General features: G+C 47.4%; 1 protein-coding gene across 1 annotated transcript; it reads right to left on the bottom strand.

Moving 5' to 3' along the window:
• Positions 1–8,918: 8,918 nt before the first annotated feature.
• On the bottom strand, positions 8,919–11,389 carry LOC124462467 (C-X-C chemokine receptor type 4-like). Its single transcript, XM_047014048.1, has 5 exons — positions 11,382–11,389; positions 10,770–10,848; positions 10,262–10,458; positions 9,681–9,964; positions 8,919–9,523 (listed from the first exon to the last, which is right to left on the bottom strand). The coding sequence occupies exons 1-5, from the start codon at positions 11,387–11,389 to the stop codon at positions 8,919–8,921; spliced, it is 1,173 nt and encodes a 390-aa protein (XP_046870004.1).
• Between the last annotated feature and the right edge of the window lie 4,165 nt (positions 11,390–15,554).

Raw genomic sequence — 15,554 nt, 5'->3', positions numbered from 1 at the left:
TAAGCAAGGTTTTCGGCGGGCACTACGCGGATGGATGCGGCATTGAGGCATTCCGGACACCGGTAGCTAGGGTTGCCAACCGTCCCGATTTGTCCAGGACATCCCGATTTATGGGTGATTTTGATTTGTCCCGTCCGGGACAGCTCCAGTCCCGTTTTCCAATCACAGCCTCGCCGGTCAATAATATGCTACTGTAAACGCACTAAAAATCACGCAAACGTTGCGATGGGACACACTAGTTGCACAGCAGAGGGCGCCGAGTCTGGGTGGGGGGCATTTATACGATTTTTGATACCCAGGAGTTACCCAGGAGCTCAGTTGACATAGACTTAGCTAACGTTAGCTACAGCTTGATGAATTGAGTCATTGAACACAGGAGGAGAGAACGCAACCTTAGCCAGCTAGCTAAAGCTCCGGTGGAAAATTCCAAATGAACGTATGCAGCCCTTGGTGCCGCTTACACACAACAGTGACACTGACAGATTGAAAGCTAATTTGAGACAATATAAAGATGGAAAACCAGGCTAAGAAACGTAAACGTAATTACCTTCACTAGACAACGTTTTACCAATTGGACAAACGTTTGTTTGTTTGAAGCTCCAAAAACAATTTTTCGCTGAAATCAGCAGTCAGGGGGGGGGGGCAACCCTACCAGTTGGCAACCCTACCGGTAGCTACGATTGAAATCTCCTGAATGCCGACGTAGGCTTCTTTCTGGCATTGCACAGTGGTTGAGATTTTTCGTTTGTGCTTCACAGAGTTGGATTGCTGGAACTGGTGAGAGAGAGTAACTTGATTGTGCCATTTCGGCTACAGAAGAAGAGGGAACAGGGGTGACAAGCATTTTTTTGTACCCATAAAATGTTTTCAGTTGGGAGCCACCGTCGCCTTGTTTGTCTTGCACGAGTACAGTTTTGTGTGCACGCAGTTTTGCAATTGAAGATATGGATGCAGAAGATGCGGACGGGGTTCAACCGCATCATAATATTTCACAGGCTGTGGCATAATGGACATTTCCCGCCTGTCTTTATGGAGGATGGGAAAGAAGATTTTCTTCACTGGTGCAGACGGTTTGAAGTGACTGTGGAGGCTACTGCGGATTTTGATCATGATAAACTAGCTAAACTTCTGCCCACTTGCCTTGGTGGTACAGCTTTATTATGTAGTTATTGGGACAGCTTGCCTAGTGATGCGAAGAAAGACTACAGACTGGTGAAAGAGAAGCTGAAAGGAGCTTTTGGCCAAACAATCTACCTCTCTACTTTTCAGAGCTATGTGAACGCTCGTACGCGTTTGCCTGGGGAGGCTCTCCAAGTTTTTGCTGCTGACATTAGCCGCTTAGTGGATGAGGCTTTTTTTGGATGAGGTGAATGCAAGGAACGAAAAAAAATTCAGGCGCTTTGTAGCGTAGAACCTTATCTTCAACTTTGCATACATGAACAAGGCGTGAACACATTGGATGCTGCTCTTACAATGGCTCTACAGATTGAACAGGCGCATCAGGCCAGCAAGATTCTGATGCCTTCACACACGCAACTGTGGTCATCACCTACATCAGGACTTTTTCCCTGGATCCACTGTTAAGGTTCCTCCACAAACTTCACCTGCCTCCTCCTGTGCTCCGGCAGCTGCAATTCCTTCGACGGTTAACTTAGCGACATCCGGGGATGTCAGTGCACTGCAGAGGACGTTGGACAGTTTGTCGGACAGTGGATCAGCTTCAGCTCGAGGCCAGTAGGCAGAAATATGCTAACAGCCGTCCTTCTCCAGAACGCCGGGGGTGTAGTTTTACTCCGGAGGGCGCACGAGGCCGCACATTCGAGCGACATAAGTATGACAGACATGCATATGACGCGCATGACCGTCCTGGATCTGATCACTGGGACAGTAGTGGTGATAGGACCTATGGTGCTTCACACCAACGTGAGAATTATCATGCTCAGAGTCCAAGGGGATCCCAAGAACGTGGACAATACAGAGCAGAGAGATACTATCGATATCGGTCATCCGATATGCTCTTGGTCGACTTAGATTGTTTTAGTCGAGCTGCCATATGGCAGTGTAAGATCTGATTCCCGCTTGTGTCATCATTGCTGAATTAACGAAATGTTCAACAGAAATTGTAGATTATATTATTTAAGACAAATAAACCAACTCTAAAAATTTATAATTTAAAAGAAAAGGTGTTACCGTTTTCCCTTTTGTTAATCTGCGCTTTGTTTTGTTTTGGTATTTTGCACAAGGCACGAGCACAATTGGCTGCAGAACTCCAAACTCTGCCATAGCCTACTTTGTCGGTGTTATTAGTCAAAATGGCAAAAACATCTGTGGTATGGCGGCATTTCATTAAAGTACATTTACAAAGTATCGGGTGACTCGAAAAATGTTGAATGCAAAAAATGTTTATTTTTCATAGTTCGACGTCGAAAATGATGTAGCCTACCACCTGAAAAACGTAAGTTGGTCCAGCCCTACTTCACTCATGCTAACGCGATGGGTTGAAAAAGGAATATGCCTATTATAAGAATCACATCCAAATTGAATGACATTCTCTCCGGCAAAGACAAAATCTTTCTCTGTTGCAATGTCCCCCACTCAGCTTCTACGTAAGTTCGCATGCTGCAAGTTTTCAGGCAGTGATAAGCGCGTTCTGATGATTTGCATGTTAAACAAACAATATTTTTTATTTGTAGTACATTGTAAGAGATACTAAATACCATCGACATTTGGTTACAACAGGACTGGTGATACGAGTCTTATTATTAGTAGGCTATTAGCGGCTGAATCTGCAATGTCCAGCAGCCATTGAGTCAGATCGCGAAAATGTTTGTACAGGTTTTTTCAAGCGTTTCAAAGTTTGATTAGTTGATTTTCAGACGTTTTAGTCGAGTTTTGGTCGACCAAAGAAAATCTTACTCGGGGACAGCCCTAGTTTCTGGAGATACTTTAGATTCAGTGGGTACATTATTGGCTAATGTAACTTTGAGGAAGCATACTGTGTCTCAGTCATTCCAGGTGATCAGGAACTGCTCTAAACCAATCATTTTACGTTGGGACTTCTTATCTACTCACAGGATGGTGGTAAATGTGTGGGACATGACTGTAGAACAAGGTGGAGACTCCATACATTTTTTGAGTTTAAATCAACAAGTTCCCAAACTGGTGGATGTTACAGTGTCTACCACCATGACTTTACCTGCTTTTTCAGAGACGGTCATTTTGGCCAAGCTTTTATCGAGGCGATGCCTTATGAGGCATAAGGGTTTGCAGCAGAATGGCTATACAGGTGTGTTCGAGCCTCACTATCGTGAAGACTCCACAATTGGATTTGCATGGACCGTGACCAAATCCGATAAGGGTTCAATTGATCAGAAAGCTGTTAATCCTTTTTATGATGACGTTTCTCTGCACAGTGGTGCACAGATTGGTACTTTTCATTCCATGTCTGAGAGTGAACAGGATGATTATGCAGTTATTGACAAAAGTGTGTATAATGTCAACTTGCAAGTGTCAATACCCAAATCACCTGTACTGCCAGATCTCTCTGGTGCTGAGTTGTCTATGGCACAACAGCAGAGTTTGACAGAGTTGGTGACTTCCTTCTGGGATGTTTTTAGTCAGCATGCCCATGACTCTGGAAGGACGATTAAGGTCACCGATAAAATCAGGACAACATATGACGTTCCCATTTCTCAGCGAGCGTACCGGACTTCTCCTGCTCTAAAGGCAGAAATTCATCGTCAAACAACTCAAAGCAAAAGATGTGGTTAAAGATAGTGATAGCCCATGGGCTAGTCCCATAGTGATAGTGAAGAAAAAAGACTTATACATCTTGTGTAGACTATCTTAGGTTAAATTCAGTCACTATCACTGATGCACACCCTCGGGTGGATGATAGTCTGGATGCTTTGTCAGGGTCTCAGTACTTTTCTACAATAGACATTTCTTCTGTTTATTGGCAGGTAGAACTAGATGCAAAGGACAGACAGAAAACTGCCTTTACAACGGGTGATAGCTTATATCAGTTTAAGGTTATGCCTATGGGTCTTAAGAATAGTCCACAAACGTTCCAAAGACTGATGGAACTGGTCCTCAGAGGACTACATTGGATGAATTGTGTTTTTATTTAGATGACATAATCTGCATGGTAAAAGACTTTGAGGATCATATGGCAAATCTCACAGAGATTTTGACCAGGTTTAGAGAAGCAGGTCTCAAGCTTAACCCCCAAAAATGTCATGTCAAAATGTCAAAAATACATGGCTCACATTGTGTCAAAGGAGGGTTTGGCTCTTGACCCAGCTCATAGTCAGCGCGTTAGAGATTGGCCAACACCTAGGTCATCCACTGAGGTACGAGCTTTTCTAGGATTGTGTAGTTTTTATAGGCGATTTGTTCCAAACTGTAGTCGGTGAATCGAAAGGCCAGAGACGCTTGGTGTTCGTCCCTGGTGTAGGGCTATTTTGGCAGCCCCTTTGTCAATGGTCACCCAGACACTCGTCTGGGACAGTCGTTGATTTACATGAATGCTAAAATGACAATCACACCTTAATGACACACCTCTGGAGAGGTGGTCTCAACAGTTGAAGAGGAAGGTGGACAGAGGAAGACTCTGAAATTATCACTAAAAGTTGTGTTCTTGAAAATAAGGTTCTAAACAGCTTTTAATGTCATGTTTGATATGCTTTTGTTTCCTATTTTATGTATTACATGCTTGTAATAATTTGAATACTGTAACATGTACATGTACAGGGTTTACAGAGTTTGTGCCTACAGCAGACCAACATGTGTTTAACATATTCCCCTGTCTTGCAAGGGAACCACTTGGTCTACTGTAGCCTTGATTAATGATCCAATTTGAATTTGTATGCGTTTAGACTACTTTTCAGTCATGTGACCGGTGTCCCCACTTTAGTCAGGTTTGGGTGTATATAGGAAGAAGTGTTACCAATCACTTCGAGTTTGGTTTACGATACAGCTCCGGTGCGTTAGGCGCCTAGTCTTCGTTGTGACATACCTTTGTTAACCATTGCTCTGAAGGTATGTTTTGTATTTGATGATATTTCATTATCATTGTAATGATTATCTTACTATTTAGATAATAAACTATTATTGTGCATTTTGACGTTACTTGTTCTCTTTGAAACGTATCTATCAGGCTACGGCGGTGAAAACTTAGATCTAGTCTGGTTGATGCGGCTAACTGATTATAAACAGACTTTTGAGTAGGTTTTAACTTAAGGCCTCTGAGTCACTTACAGTGGATCTCCACGCTCCGAAGGAATTTACCGGGGCCTCTGAGTGATCGATTACATATCCTACTAGGTCGACTATGGTTAAATCTATATTATAGTAGAGATAAACGACTGTTTAGTGAACACGCATACTTTAGGGTCGGTGCTCTGATCAAGCAGCTCCCTGAGAATCTAACCTAAGGTGAAATTGTGGTTCCCAAGCCGGGGACGAACACCAAGCGTCTCTGGCCTTTCGATTCACCGACTACACTGGCTTGGGAACCACAATTCACCTTAGGTTAGATTCTCAGGGAGATAATTGACTCGTTAATATCTGACTCTAATTTTAAGACACGTGCACAAGTGCGTTACCTGTAACCTCGAGCGCTAAACAGTTAATGACATGAAACTCTGACGTAGGTAAAAATCGTCTGCCTGATCAGAGCACCGACCCTAAAGTATGCGTGTTCACTAAACAGTCGTTTATCTCTACTATAATATAGATTTAACCATAGTCGACCTAGTAGGATATGTAATCGATCACTCAGAGGCCCCGGTAAATTCCTTCGGAGCGTGGAGATCCACTGTAAGTGACTCAGAGGCCTTAAGTTAAAACCTACTCAAAAGTCTATGTTTATAATCAGTTAGCCGCATCAACCAGACTAGATCTAAGTTTTCACCGCCGTAGCCTGATAGATACGTTTCAAAGAGAACAAGTAACGTCAAAATGCACAGTAATAGTTTATTATCTAAATAGTAAGATAATCAATACAATGATAATGAAATATCATCAAATACAAAACATACCTTCAGAGCAATGGTTAACAAAGGTATGTCACAATGAAGACTAGGCGCCTAACGCACCGGAGCTGTATCGTAAACCAAACTCGAAGTGATTGGTAACACTTCTTCCTATATACACCCAAACCTGACTAAAGTGGGGACACCAGTCACATGACAGAAAAGTAGTCTAAACGCATACAAATTCAAATTGGATCATTAATCAAGGCTACAGTAGACCAAGTAGTTCCCTTGCAAGACAGGGGAATATGTTAAACACATGTTGGTCTGCTGTAGGCACAAACTCTGTAAACCCTGTACATGTACATGTTACAGTATTACAATAATTACTAGCATGTAATACATAAAGTAAGATACAAAAGCATATCAAACATGACATTAAAAGGTGTTTAGAACCTTATTTTCAAGAACACAACTTTTAATGATAATTTCAGAGTCTTCCTCTGTCCACCTTCCTCTTCAACTGTTGAGACCACCTCTCCAGAGGTGTGTCATTAAGGTGTGATGGTCATTTTAGCATTCATGCAAATCAACAACTGTCCCAGACGAGTGTCTGGGTGACCAATGACAAAGGGGCTGCCAAAACAGCCCTACAGTTTCCCCGTTTTGTTCCCATGGAACACAGGAAGGTTCAGGGGAACACAAATTAAAGTAGTGACCATGGCTGTTTCTTGGGTCCAAAATAAACAAAACACAAATTAAACAGCATTAAATCAAATAACATACAAGTTCTAAAAATCTACATTTACAGGTCAGGAACCATTTTGAGTTTAGCTTGATCCCAGAACATTTACCACCAACTCTTAAACACACAAAGGTACACACTGATCCACAATACCCAAATGCTCATCCACACAAACCAACAGATGAACTCATGGATGGACAAACCATATGCACTATGCATATGCTACAGTAACTGGAGCAGCAACAAACTGTCCACAACAAATCTTTGAACTACAACAAAGATTAAACACAGGTAATGCAGTAGGAATTTAGCAATATCACAATTTGGACCTGAATTATGTAAAAGTAAGAGATAGAATTGCACGTCTTAAGTCAAGGGTATTTTTACCCGATGTATCTCCAGCGTTTGCTGCATGTAAAATAGAGGAGGCCTACCCTTTCCCAGATCCCAACATTTGGACTCAGTGTGACCACTTCGTAGACAAGCACGACAAAATCTAACTTTGTTGTTAGAATAAAACATGCGTGTGGGCGGAATAGGCATATTTCTGCCAAGATCCCAACATCGCATTTCGGTATGTCCTTGTCTTTTACAGAAGTTACACTGTATATGAGGGGACTGCTGGGGCTTTAGTTTTACCTCTGTCACCATTTTTATGGCAGCAATGCTTGGCGGATCAGGAGCACGATGGTTCTTTGTAGAACGCGGTTTGGTGATTTGCGCACCAATTCCACTGTCTGTGTCTGAACACTCAGTAGTAGAATGTGAGCCAGCATGGCTGGTCTCTTCACTGCTTTTGTTAGCGGTGTGTTGCCTTGTGGCACAAAAAGGTGTCGCTGCTTTGAGGACAGATTTGAGAAGACATTTGCCAATTAGATGTACAGTAATCTTCAATATTTGTTTCTTTTTATGGACTCCTACAGTTCGCCAATGATCAATTATTTCAGCTAGCGTAAAATCAGTTTTAAGACCGTTCTTGTCTTGCTCAATTCAGATAACGTTCTGTTAACGCTAACTTTTTCCCACAGGTTAAGTAATTTGTTAACTTCAGTTTCCCATTCCATTTTTGTTCATTTCTATGCAGGAGCTAATATCAGAAACTAGTTATAGGCTTTTACCAACAGAACCAGGCGGAACACAATTAATATACATTTGTAAATGCTTACTCACCGCACCATGGTTTGAAACGCCGGTTTACCAAACTGTAACTGAATTGCTCGAAACATATCACGTCGCAAGGGTACACCAAATTGTAGTCGGTGAATCGAAAGGCCAGAGACGCTTGGTGTTCGTCCCTGGCTTGGGAACCACAATTCACCTTAGGTTAGATTCTCAGGGAGATAATTGACTCGATAACCCTTGTGCTACCTTAGGGTCATTTTGACCCGCAGCTATGTCGTGACAACTTTTCATAATAAAAACATAAAGTGAAACAATTTCTTTATCCTTTGCACGGTATCAGGGTCGTTATGATCCACAGCTATGCTGTGACAACTTTTCATAATAAAAACATAAAGTGAAACATTTTATTTATCCTTTGCGCGGTATCGGGGTTGTTTCGACCCACAGCTTTGTTCTGATAACGTTTCATGATAAAAAAACGAAGTGAAACATTTACTTTATCCTTTGCACGGTATCGGGGTCGTTTCGACCCATAGCTTTGTTGTGACAACTTTTCATGATAAAAAAACTAAGTGAAACATTTACTTTATCCTTTGCACGGTATCGGGGTCGTTTCGACCCACAGCTTTGTTGTGATAATTTTTCATGATAAAAAACAAAGTGAAACATTTGAGTCATAATTGGTGTGTGATGATGATGATGATGACAGTGATATAGACACATCCCAGACTACCAGCACTAACTGGGAGGGAGGGAGGGAGGGGTGAACACCTCCAAAATAATTGAAACTAACACACACACACACCGACAACTCTGAGAGACAGGAAGAGTGAGACAAAAAGTGAAAACATTTCATTTCGACATTTTATTGTATGTATTGTACAAACTTAAAAACAACAACATCAACAACATCAGTGGTGACCCACAAACCCTATTTACAGAAAAGTGTATCTATCAGACAAGGCACAAAGTCATGGATCAGCAGACTACGCTCTTCTCATATATAGGACAAAGCATTTACACCCTCATCCAACCAACCAACCAACCCACACCTACATCCATAGCCATATATTTTGTTAGCTGGAGTGTAGACTAAATGACTCGAACTCTGTGGTATTAGAGGTTACTGGGCGTCTAGGAGGGGGGATCTTCAGACAGGAGACGAGGCAACCTGGTGTTGAGTCCTCCCGTCTGGCGGACCTCTTGAAGTCCGACCCCAGGAAGGCATACAGCAGCGGGTTGAGACAGCAGTGGGCAAATGCCATGGGTTCAGCCACCGCCAGCCACACATTCAGCACCACCTCCAGACTGTAGCTTCTGGGAAGGACCTCTAGGCGCATGAGGGCATCCGCTGTGATGCCAGCACCATAGGGGAGCCAACACAGGAAGAAGCAGAGGACCAAGGCCACAGTGATCCTGACAGCTCTGCGGTTCTGTCTCTGCCCCCACCGAGGGCCGATGCGGATCAGCCTGGACACGATGACACAGTAACACATCAGCAAAACTAGGCCCGGTACCACCAAGCCTACAAACACCAGCTGCAGGTGGAACACTGACACCCAGAGAGGAGCGTTGTCAGCTGGGTATAAGCGCTGGCACACAATCGTCCCATCTCCTGCTTCCCAAGTCCTGGCAAACACTATGTCTGACACGGCCAAGAGAGTCGCCGGCAACCAGGCTCCTGGAAAATGAGAGGGAGACAAAGAGGAGATTCGGTGGTCGAATCAGGAGATCAGAAGAATACAAGCAAAGTGCTGTACCTCTGTACATCTGAGGCATGGACACGTCGTGAGAGAGAGAGAGAGTTAAGGGAGGCTGAGGCTAGAGACGTAGCTCACCTACAAACACCAGTCTCCGTGCCAGTAGCTGTCTCGTGCGTGATGTGTGCGCGTCTATCGCTTTGACCACGGCTAGGTAGCGGTCCAGACTGATGAAGGCCAGGATGAGCACACTCCCATACAGGTTCACCGTGTAGATGACGTGCACGGCCACACAAGTGCCTAATCCGAAACGCCAGTCCGTCAGTGCGGCATCCGCTGCCCAGAACGGGAGCGTCAGCACAAAGAGAAGATCGGCGGCAGAGAGGTGCAGCCGGTAGCGGTCTGCCAGTTTCCATTTTGACCTGGGGACAATCAGAGGAAAAACCCCGCTGTGTGTGAGTGTATGTGCGTGTGCGTGCGTGTGTCATCTTCTACATCCGAATGTGTTTTATCCGCCACGTTGTGTAATGTGTTCACACCACAAACAAGGAATTGACTGTGACAGGAAGGTGCATATAATAAACGAATGTGAAACGGATCTTTCGTTCCTTCTTTTTCAAAAGATTAAAATGTACAAAGTAACTCACTAAACGTACTAATGGACTAAACTACTGTAACATGTCATTGTCATTGTCTTCATTGTCCATCTTTATGCTCACCTGTGCTGGCAGCCAAGCACCATCACCACCCGGCCGTTCCCAATGATGCCCAGGACAAAGATGAAGCCATAGACCACAGGGAGGAACACTCGCTGCAGGTCAGGGGATATCACTTGATCCGGGTCACACAGATCCTCCAGGGCCAGCCCCAAGTCGCCAGAACCAGTGTCGTTTATGTCATAGTCAAACTCAATATGCTGTAGGGAGGGAGAGGGGTAGAGCGAGAGAGAGATGGCAACAGTCATGAGATACATAGAAAGACACTAGTAGATGAAGTGAGAGAGAATAAGAAGTTTCAAGCCAACTTTCCTTTATCCTTTATATAAATATCCTTTATCTAAAGATTGATTTCAAAGACCCCAATGAACTAGACAGACCTGCCACATTGTGACTGTGGGACCTTCCTTTGGGGAGCAGCAGTTGTAAAATGACCTTCAATGTACACCTACACAGATATATACGTAAATACAACAACAACAAGAAAGCTGAATGACACCTTGCTGCATACCTCATAGTAGGACAAGATTGAGCGGAGCCTGGGTCTCTGTCTCCTCTGCTGAGCGGAGTGGAGCTGAGTACACTTCTCCCTTCAGTGGAGTTTAATATCGCTCTCCCATTCACCCCCAGAGCCCATACTAGTCTTGGTAGGAGGACTACACTTCCTTGCGTCTCTAGGTTGGAGAAAATGCACTTCCTCATCCCGGTTGGGGGGAAATACACTTCCTCATCTCGGTCTGACAAATAAGCGCCCGTCCAGTGGCCTCGGTCTCTGTCGGATAAAATACACTTCCTCATCTCGGTCGGACAAATGAGTGCCCGTCCAGTGGCCTCGGTCTCTGTCGGATAAAATACACTTCCTCATCTCGGTCGGACAAATGAGCGCCCGTCCAGTGGCCTCGGTCTCTGTCGGATAAAATACACTTCCTCATCTCGGTCGGACAAATGAGCGCCCGTCCAGTGGCCTCGGTCTCTGTCGGAGGACATGAGCGCCCATCCCCCACTCCTGCAACTCGGTCTGACGAAATGAGCGCCCATCCCCTCCCCCACCGTCTCTGTCGGAGGACATGAGCGCCCATCCCCCACTCCTGCAACTGTTGTCTGGGGAATTGCTACTACTTACACATACATGCTCAGTGGGTTAGGGTCAGGCCAGCAACAGCTGGCCAGCCAACCAGCCAGCCGTCCTCCGGAGTCACGCAGCTATGGCTGAGGATTTCACTGCGCTCCAAGTTCTACAGCACATGTTTGCAAATGTCGAGCAGGGTGACTCTGAAGAGGAGACAGAGGAGGTGTCAGAAGAAGAAGACGTGGAAGAGCGCCAGGCAGAGAATGTATCAGAAAAAGAGGAAGAAGAGGAAGAAGAGGAAGAAGAAGAACAAGAACAACAAGAAGGACGCAACGCCGACCTGTCGGCTCCCAAAGACGACGACAATGATCCTCACGAGGACCAAGTGCCAGATACGTTTGTGTCGAAAAACGGCAAAATCCAATGGTCTTCGGTTCCGTACGGGAGGAGGTCGCCGCCGCCGCAGCAGCAGCGTAAAAACACAGAGAGACCCCCCGGACCCACAGCTTACGCCGTTTCCCACGCTCACGACATGGTCTCCACGTTTTTACTTTTTATCACGCCACAAATCGAAAGAGTGATCTTGGACGAGACAAATCGGGAAGGCTATCTGAAACGCGGAGAGGAGTGGAAAGCCATGGGGTCGGACTTCAAGAGGTCCGCCAGACGGGAGGACTCAACACCAGGTTGCCTCGTCTCCTGTCTGAAGATCCCCCCTCCTAGACGCCCAGTAACCTCTAATACCACAGAGTTCGAGTCATTTAGTCTACACTCCAGCTAACAAAATATATGGCTATGGATGTAGGTGTGGGTTGGTTGGTTGGTTGGATGAGGGTGTAAATGCTTTGTCCTATATATGAGAAGAGCGTAGTCTGCTGATCCATGACTTTGTGCCTTGTCTGATAGATACACTTTTCTGTAAATAGGGTTTGTGGGTCACCACTGATGTTGTTGATGTTGTTGTTTTTAAGTTTGTACAATACATACAATAAAATGTCGAAATGAAATGTTTTCACTTTTTGTCTCACTCTTCCTGTCTCTCAGAGTTGTCGGTTTGTGTGTGTGTTAGTTTCAATTATTTTGGAGGTGTTCACCCCTCCCTCCCTCCCAGTTAGTGCTGGTAGTCTGGGATGTGTCTATATCACTGTCATCATCATCATCATCACACACCAATTATGACTCAAATGTTTCACTTTGTTTTTTATCATGAAAAATTATCACAACAAAGCTGTGGGTCGAAACGACCCCGATACCGTGCAAAGGATAAAGAAAATGTTTCACTTAGTTATTTTATCATGAAACGTTATCACAACAAAGCTATGGGTCGAAACGACCCCGATACCGTGCAAAGGATAAAGAAAATGCTTCACTTCGTTTTTTTATCATGAAACGTTATCAGAACAAAGCTGTAGGTCGAAACGACCCCGATACCGCGCAAAGGATAAAGAAAATGTTTCACTTAGTGTTTTTATCATGAAAAATTATCACAACAAAGCTGTGGGTCGAAACGACCCCGATACCGCGCAAAGGATAAAGAAAATGTTTCACTTTGTTTTTATCATGAAAAGTTGTCCCGACATAGCTGCGGGTCAAAATGACCCTAAGGGAGCACAAGGGTTAAGGCTGCCATTGGGGGATTAGGGCTAAGGTTAGGGTTGGAGTTCCAGACCTCCGGGACCCCTACCGTTGGTCTGATCCTGTCACCAGGCCTCCCCTGAGCTCCGCCGCAGAACGAGACGTGAGGTCAGCCCTAACCCAGCCTCCATCCCAACCCTCGCCCCGTTGCCATTAAGGCTGCCATTGGGGGATTAGGGCTAGGGTTAGGGTTGGAGTTCCAGACTTCCGGGACCCCTACCGTTGGTCTGATCCTGTCACCAGGCCTCCCCTGAGCTCCGCCACAGGCCGAGACGTGAGGTCAGCCCTAGCCCAGCCCCCATCCCAACCCTCGCCCCGTTGCCATTAAGGCTGCCATTGGGGGATTAGGGCTAGGGCTAGGGTTAGGGTTGGAGTTCCAGACATCCGGGACCCCTACCGTTGGTCTGATCCTGTCACCAGGCCTCCCCTGAGCTCCGCCGCAGAACGAGACGTGAGGTCAGCCCTAACCCAGCCTCCATCCCAACCCTCGCCCCGTTGCCATTAAGGCTGCCATTGGGGGATTAGGGCTAGGGTTAGGGTTGGAGTTCCAGACTTCCGGGACCCCTACCGTTGGTCTGATCCTGTCACCAGAACTCCCCTGAGGTCCGCCGCAGGCCGAGACGTGAGGTCAGCCCTAGCCCAGCCCCCATCCCAACCCTCGCCCCGTTGCCATTAAGGTTGCCATTGGGGGATTAGGGCTAGGGCTAGGGTTAGGGTTGGAGTTCCAGACATCCGGGACCCCTACCGTTGGTCTGATCCTGTCACCAGGCCTCCCCTGAGCTCTGCTGCAGAACGAGACGTGAGGTCAGCCCTAGCCCAGCCCCCATCCCAACCCTCGCCCCGTTGCCATTAAGGCTGCCATTGGGGGATTAGGGCTAGGGCTAGGGTTAGGGTTGGAGTTCCAGACTTCCGGGACCCCTACCGTTGGTCTGATCCTGTCACCAGGCCTCCCCTGAGCTCCGCCGCAGGCCGAGACGTGAGGTCAGCCCTAACCCAGCCTCCATCCCAACCCTCGCCCCGTTGCCATTAAGGCTGCCATTGGGGGGCTAGGGCCAGGGTTAGGGTTGGAGTTCCAGACTTCCGGGACCCCTACCGTTGGTCTGATCCTGTCACCATGCCTCCCCTGAGCTCCGCCGCAGAAGGAGACGTGAGGTCAGCCCTAGCCCAGCCCCCATCCCAACCCTCGCCCCGTTGCCATTAAGGCTGCCATTGGGGGATTAAGGCTAGGGTAGGGCTAGGGTTAGGGTTGGAGTTCCAGACTTCCGGGACCCCTACCGTTGGTCTGATCCTGTCACCAGGCCTCCCCTGAGTTCTGCCGCAGAACGAGACGTGAGGTCAGCCCTAGCCCAGCCCCCATCCCAACCCTCGCCCCGTTGCCATTAAGGCTGCCATTGGGGGGCTAGGGCCAGGGTTAGGGTTGGAGTTCCAGACTTCCGGGACCCCTACCGTTGGTCTGATCCTGTCACCAGGCCTCCCCTGAGCTCCGCCGCAGAACGAGACGTGAGGTCAGCCCTAACCCAGCCTCCATCCCAACCCTCGCCCCGTTGCTATTAAGGCTGCCATTGGGGGGCTAGGGCCAGGGTTAGGGTTGGAGTTCCAGACTTCCGGGACCCCTACCGTTGGTCTGATCCTGTCACCAGGCCTCCCCTGAGCTCCGCCGCAGGCCGAGACGTGAGGTCAGCCCTAACCCAGCCTCCATCCCAACCCTCGCCCAGTTGCCATTAAGGCTGCCATTGGGGGATTAGGGCTAGGGTTAGGGTTGGAGTTCCAGACTTCCGGGACCCCTACCGTTGGTCTGATCCTGTCACCAGAACTCCCCTGAGCTCCGCCGCAGGCCGAGACGTGAGGTCAGCCCTAGCCCAGCCCCCATCCCAACCCTCGCCCCTTTGCCATTAAGGCTGCCATTGGGGGATTAGGGTTAGGGTTGGAGTTCCAGACTTCCGGGACCCCTACCGTTGGTCTGATCCTGTCACCAGGCCTCCCCTGAGCTCCGCCGCAGGCCGAGACGTGAGGTCAGCCCTAACCCAGCCTCCATCCCAACCCTCGCCCCGTTGCCATTAAGGCTGCCATTGGGGGATTAGGGCTAGGGCTAGGGTTAGGGTTGGAGTTCCAGACTTCCGGGACCCCTACCGTTGGTCTGATCCTGTCACCAGGCCTCCCCTGAGCTCCGCCGCAGAACGAGACGTGAGGTCAGCCCTAACCCAGCCTCCATCCCAACCCTCGCCCCGTTGCCATTAAGGCTGCCATTGGGGGATTAGGGCTAGGGTTAGGGTTGGAGTTCCAGACTTCCGGGACCCCTACCGTTGGTCTGATCCTGTCACCATTCCTCCCCTGACCTCCGCCGCAGAACGAGACGTGAGGTCAGCCCTAACCCAGCCTCCATCCCAACCCTCGCCCCGTTGCCATTAAGGCTGCCATTGGGGGATTAAGGCTAGGGTAGGGCTAGGGTTAGGGTTAGAGTTCCAGACTTCCGGGACCCCTACCGTTGGTCTGATCCTGTCACCAGGCCTCCCCTGAGTTCTGCCGCAGAACGAGACGTGAGGTCAGCCCTAGCCCAGCCCCCATCCCAACCCTCGCCCCGTTGCCATTAAG

The sequence above is a fragment of the Hypomesus transpacificus genome, unplaced genomic scaffold (genome assembly GCF_021917145.1).
Source record: "Hypomesus transpacificus isolate Combined female unplaced genomic scaffold, fHypTra1 scaffold_216, whole genome shotgun sequence".
Taxonomy (NCBI): domain Eukaryota; kingdom Metazoa; phylum Chordata; class Actinopteri; order Osmeriformes; family Osmeridae; genus Hypomesus; species Hypomesus transpacificus.
This window is presented reverse-complemented; position numbering and strand designations above follow the sequence as displayed.

Coding starts and splice junctions, on each gene's coding strand:
- LOC124462467 (XM_047014048.1), bottom strand. Junction 10,459..10,769: donor CAATCTTGTCCTACTATGAG/GTATGCAGCAAG, acceptor CCCTCCCTACAG/CATATTGAGTTTGACTATGA. Junction 9,965..10,261: donor GTGCTTGGCTGCCAGCACAG/GTGAGCATAAAG, acceptor GATTGTCCCCAG/GTCAAAATGGAAACTGGCAG.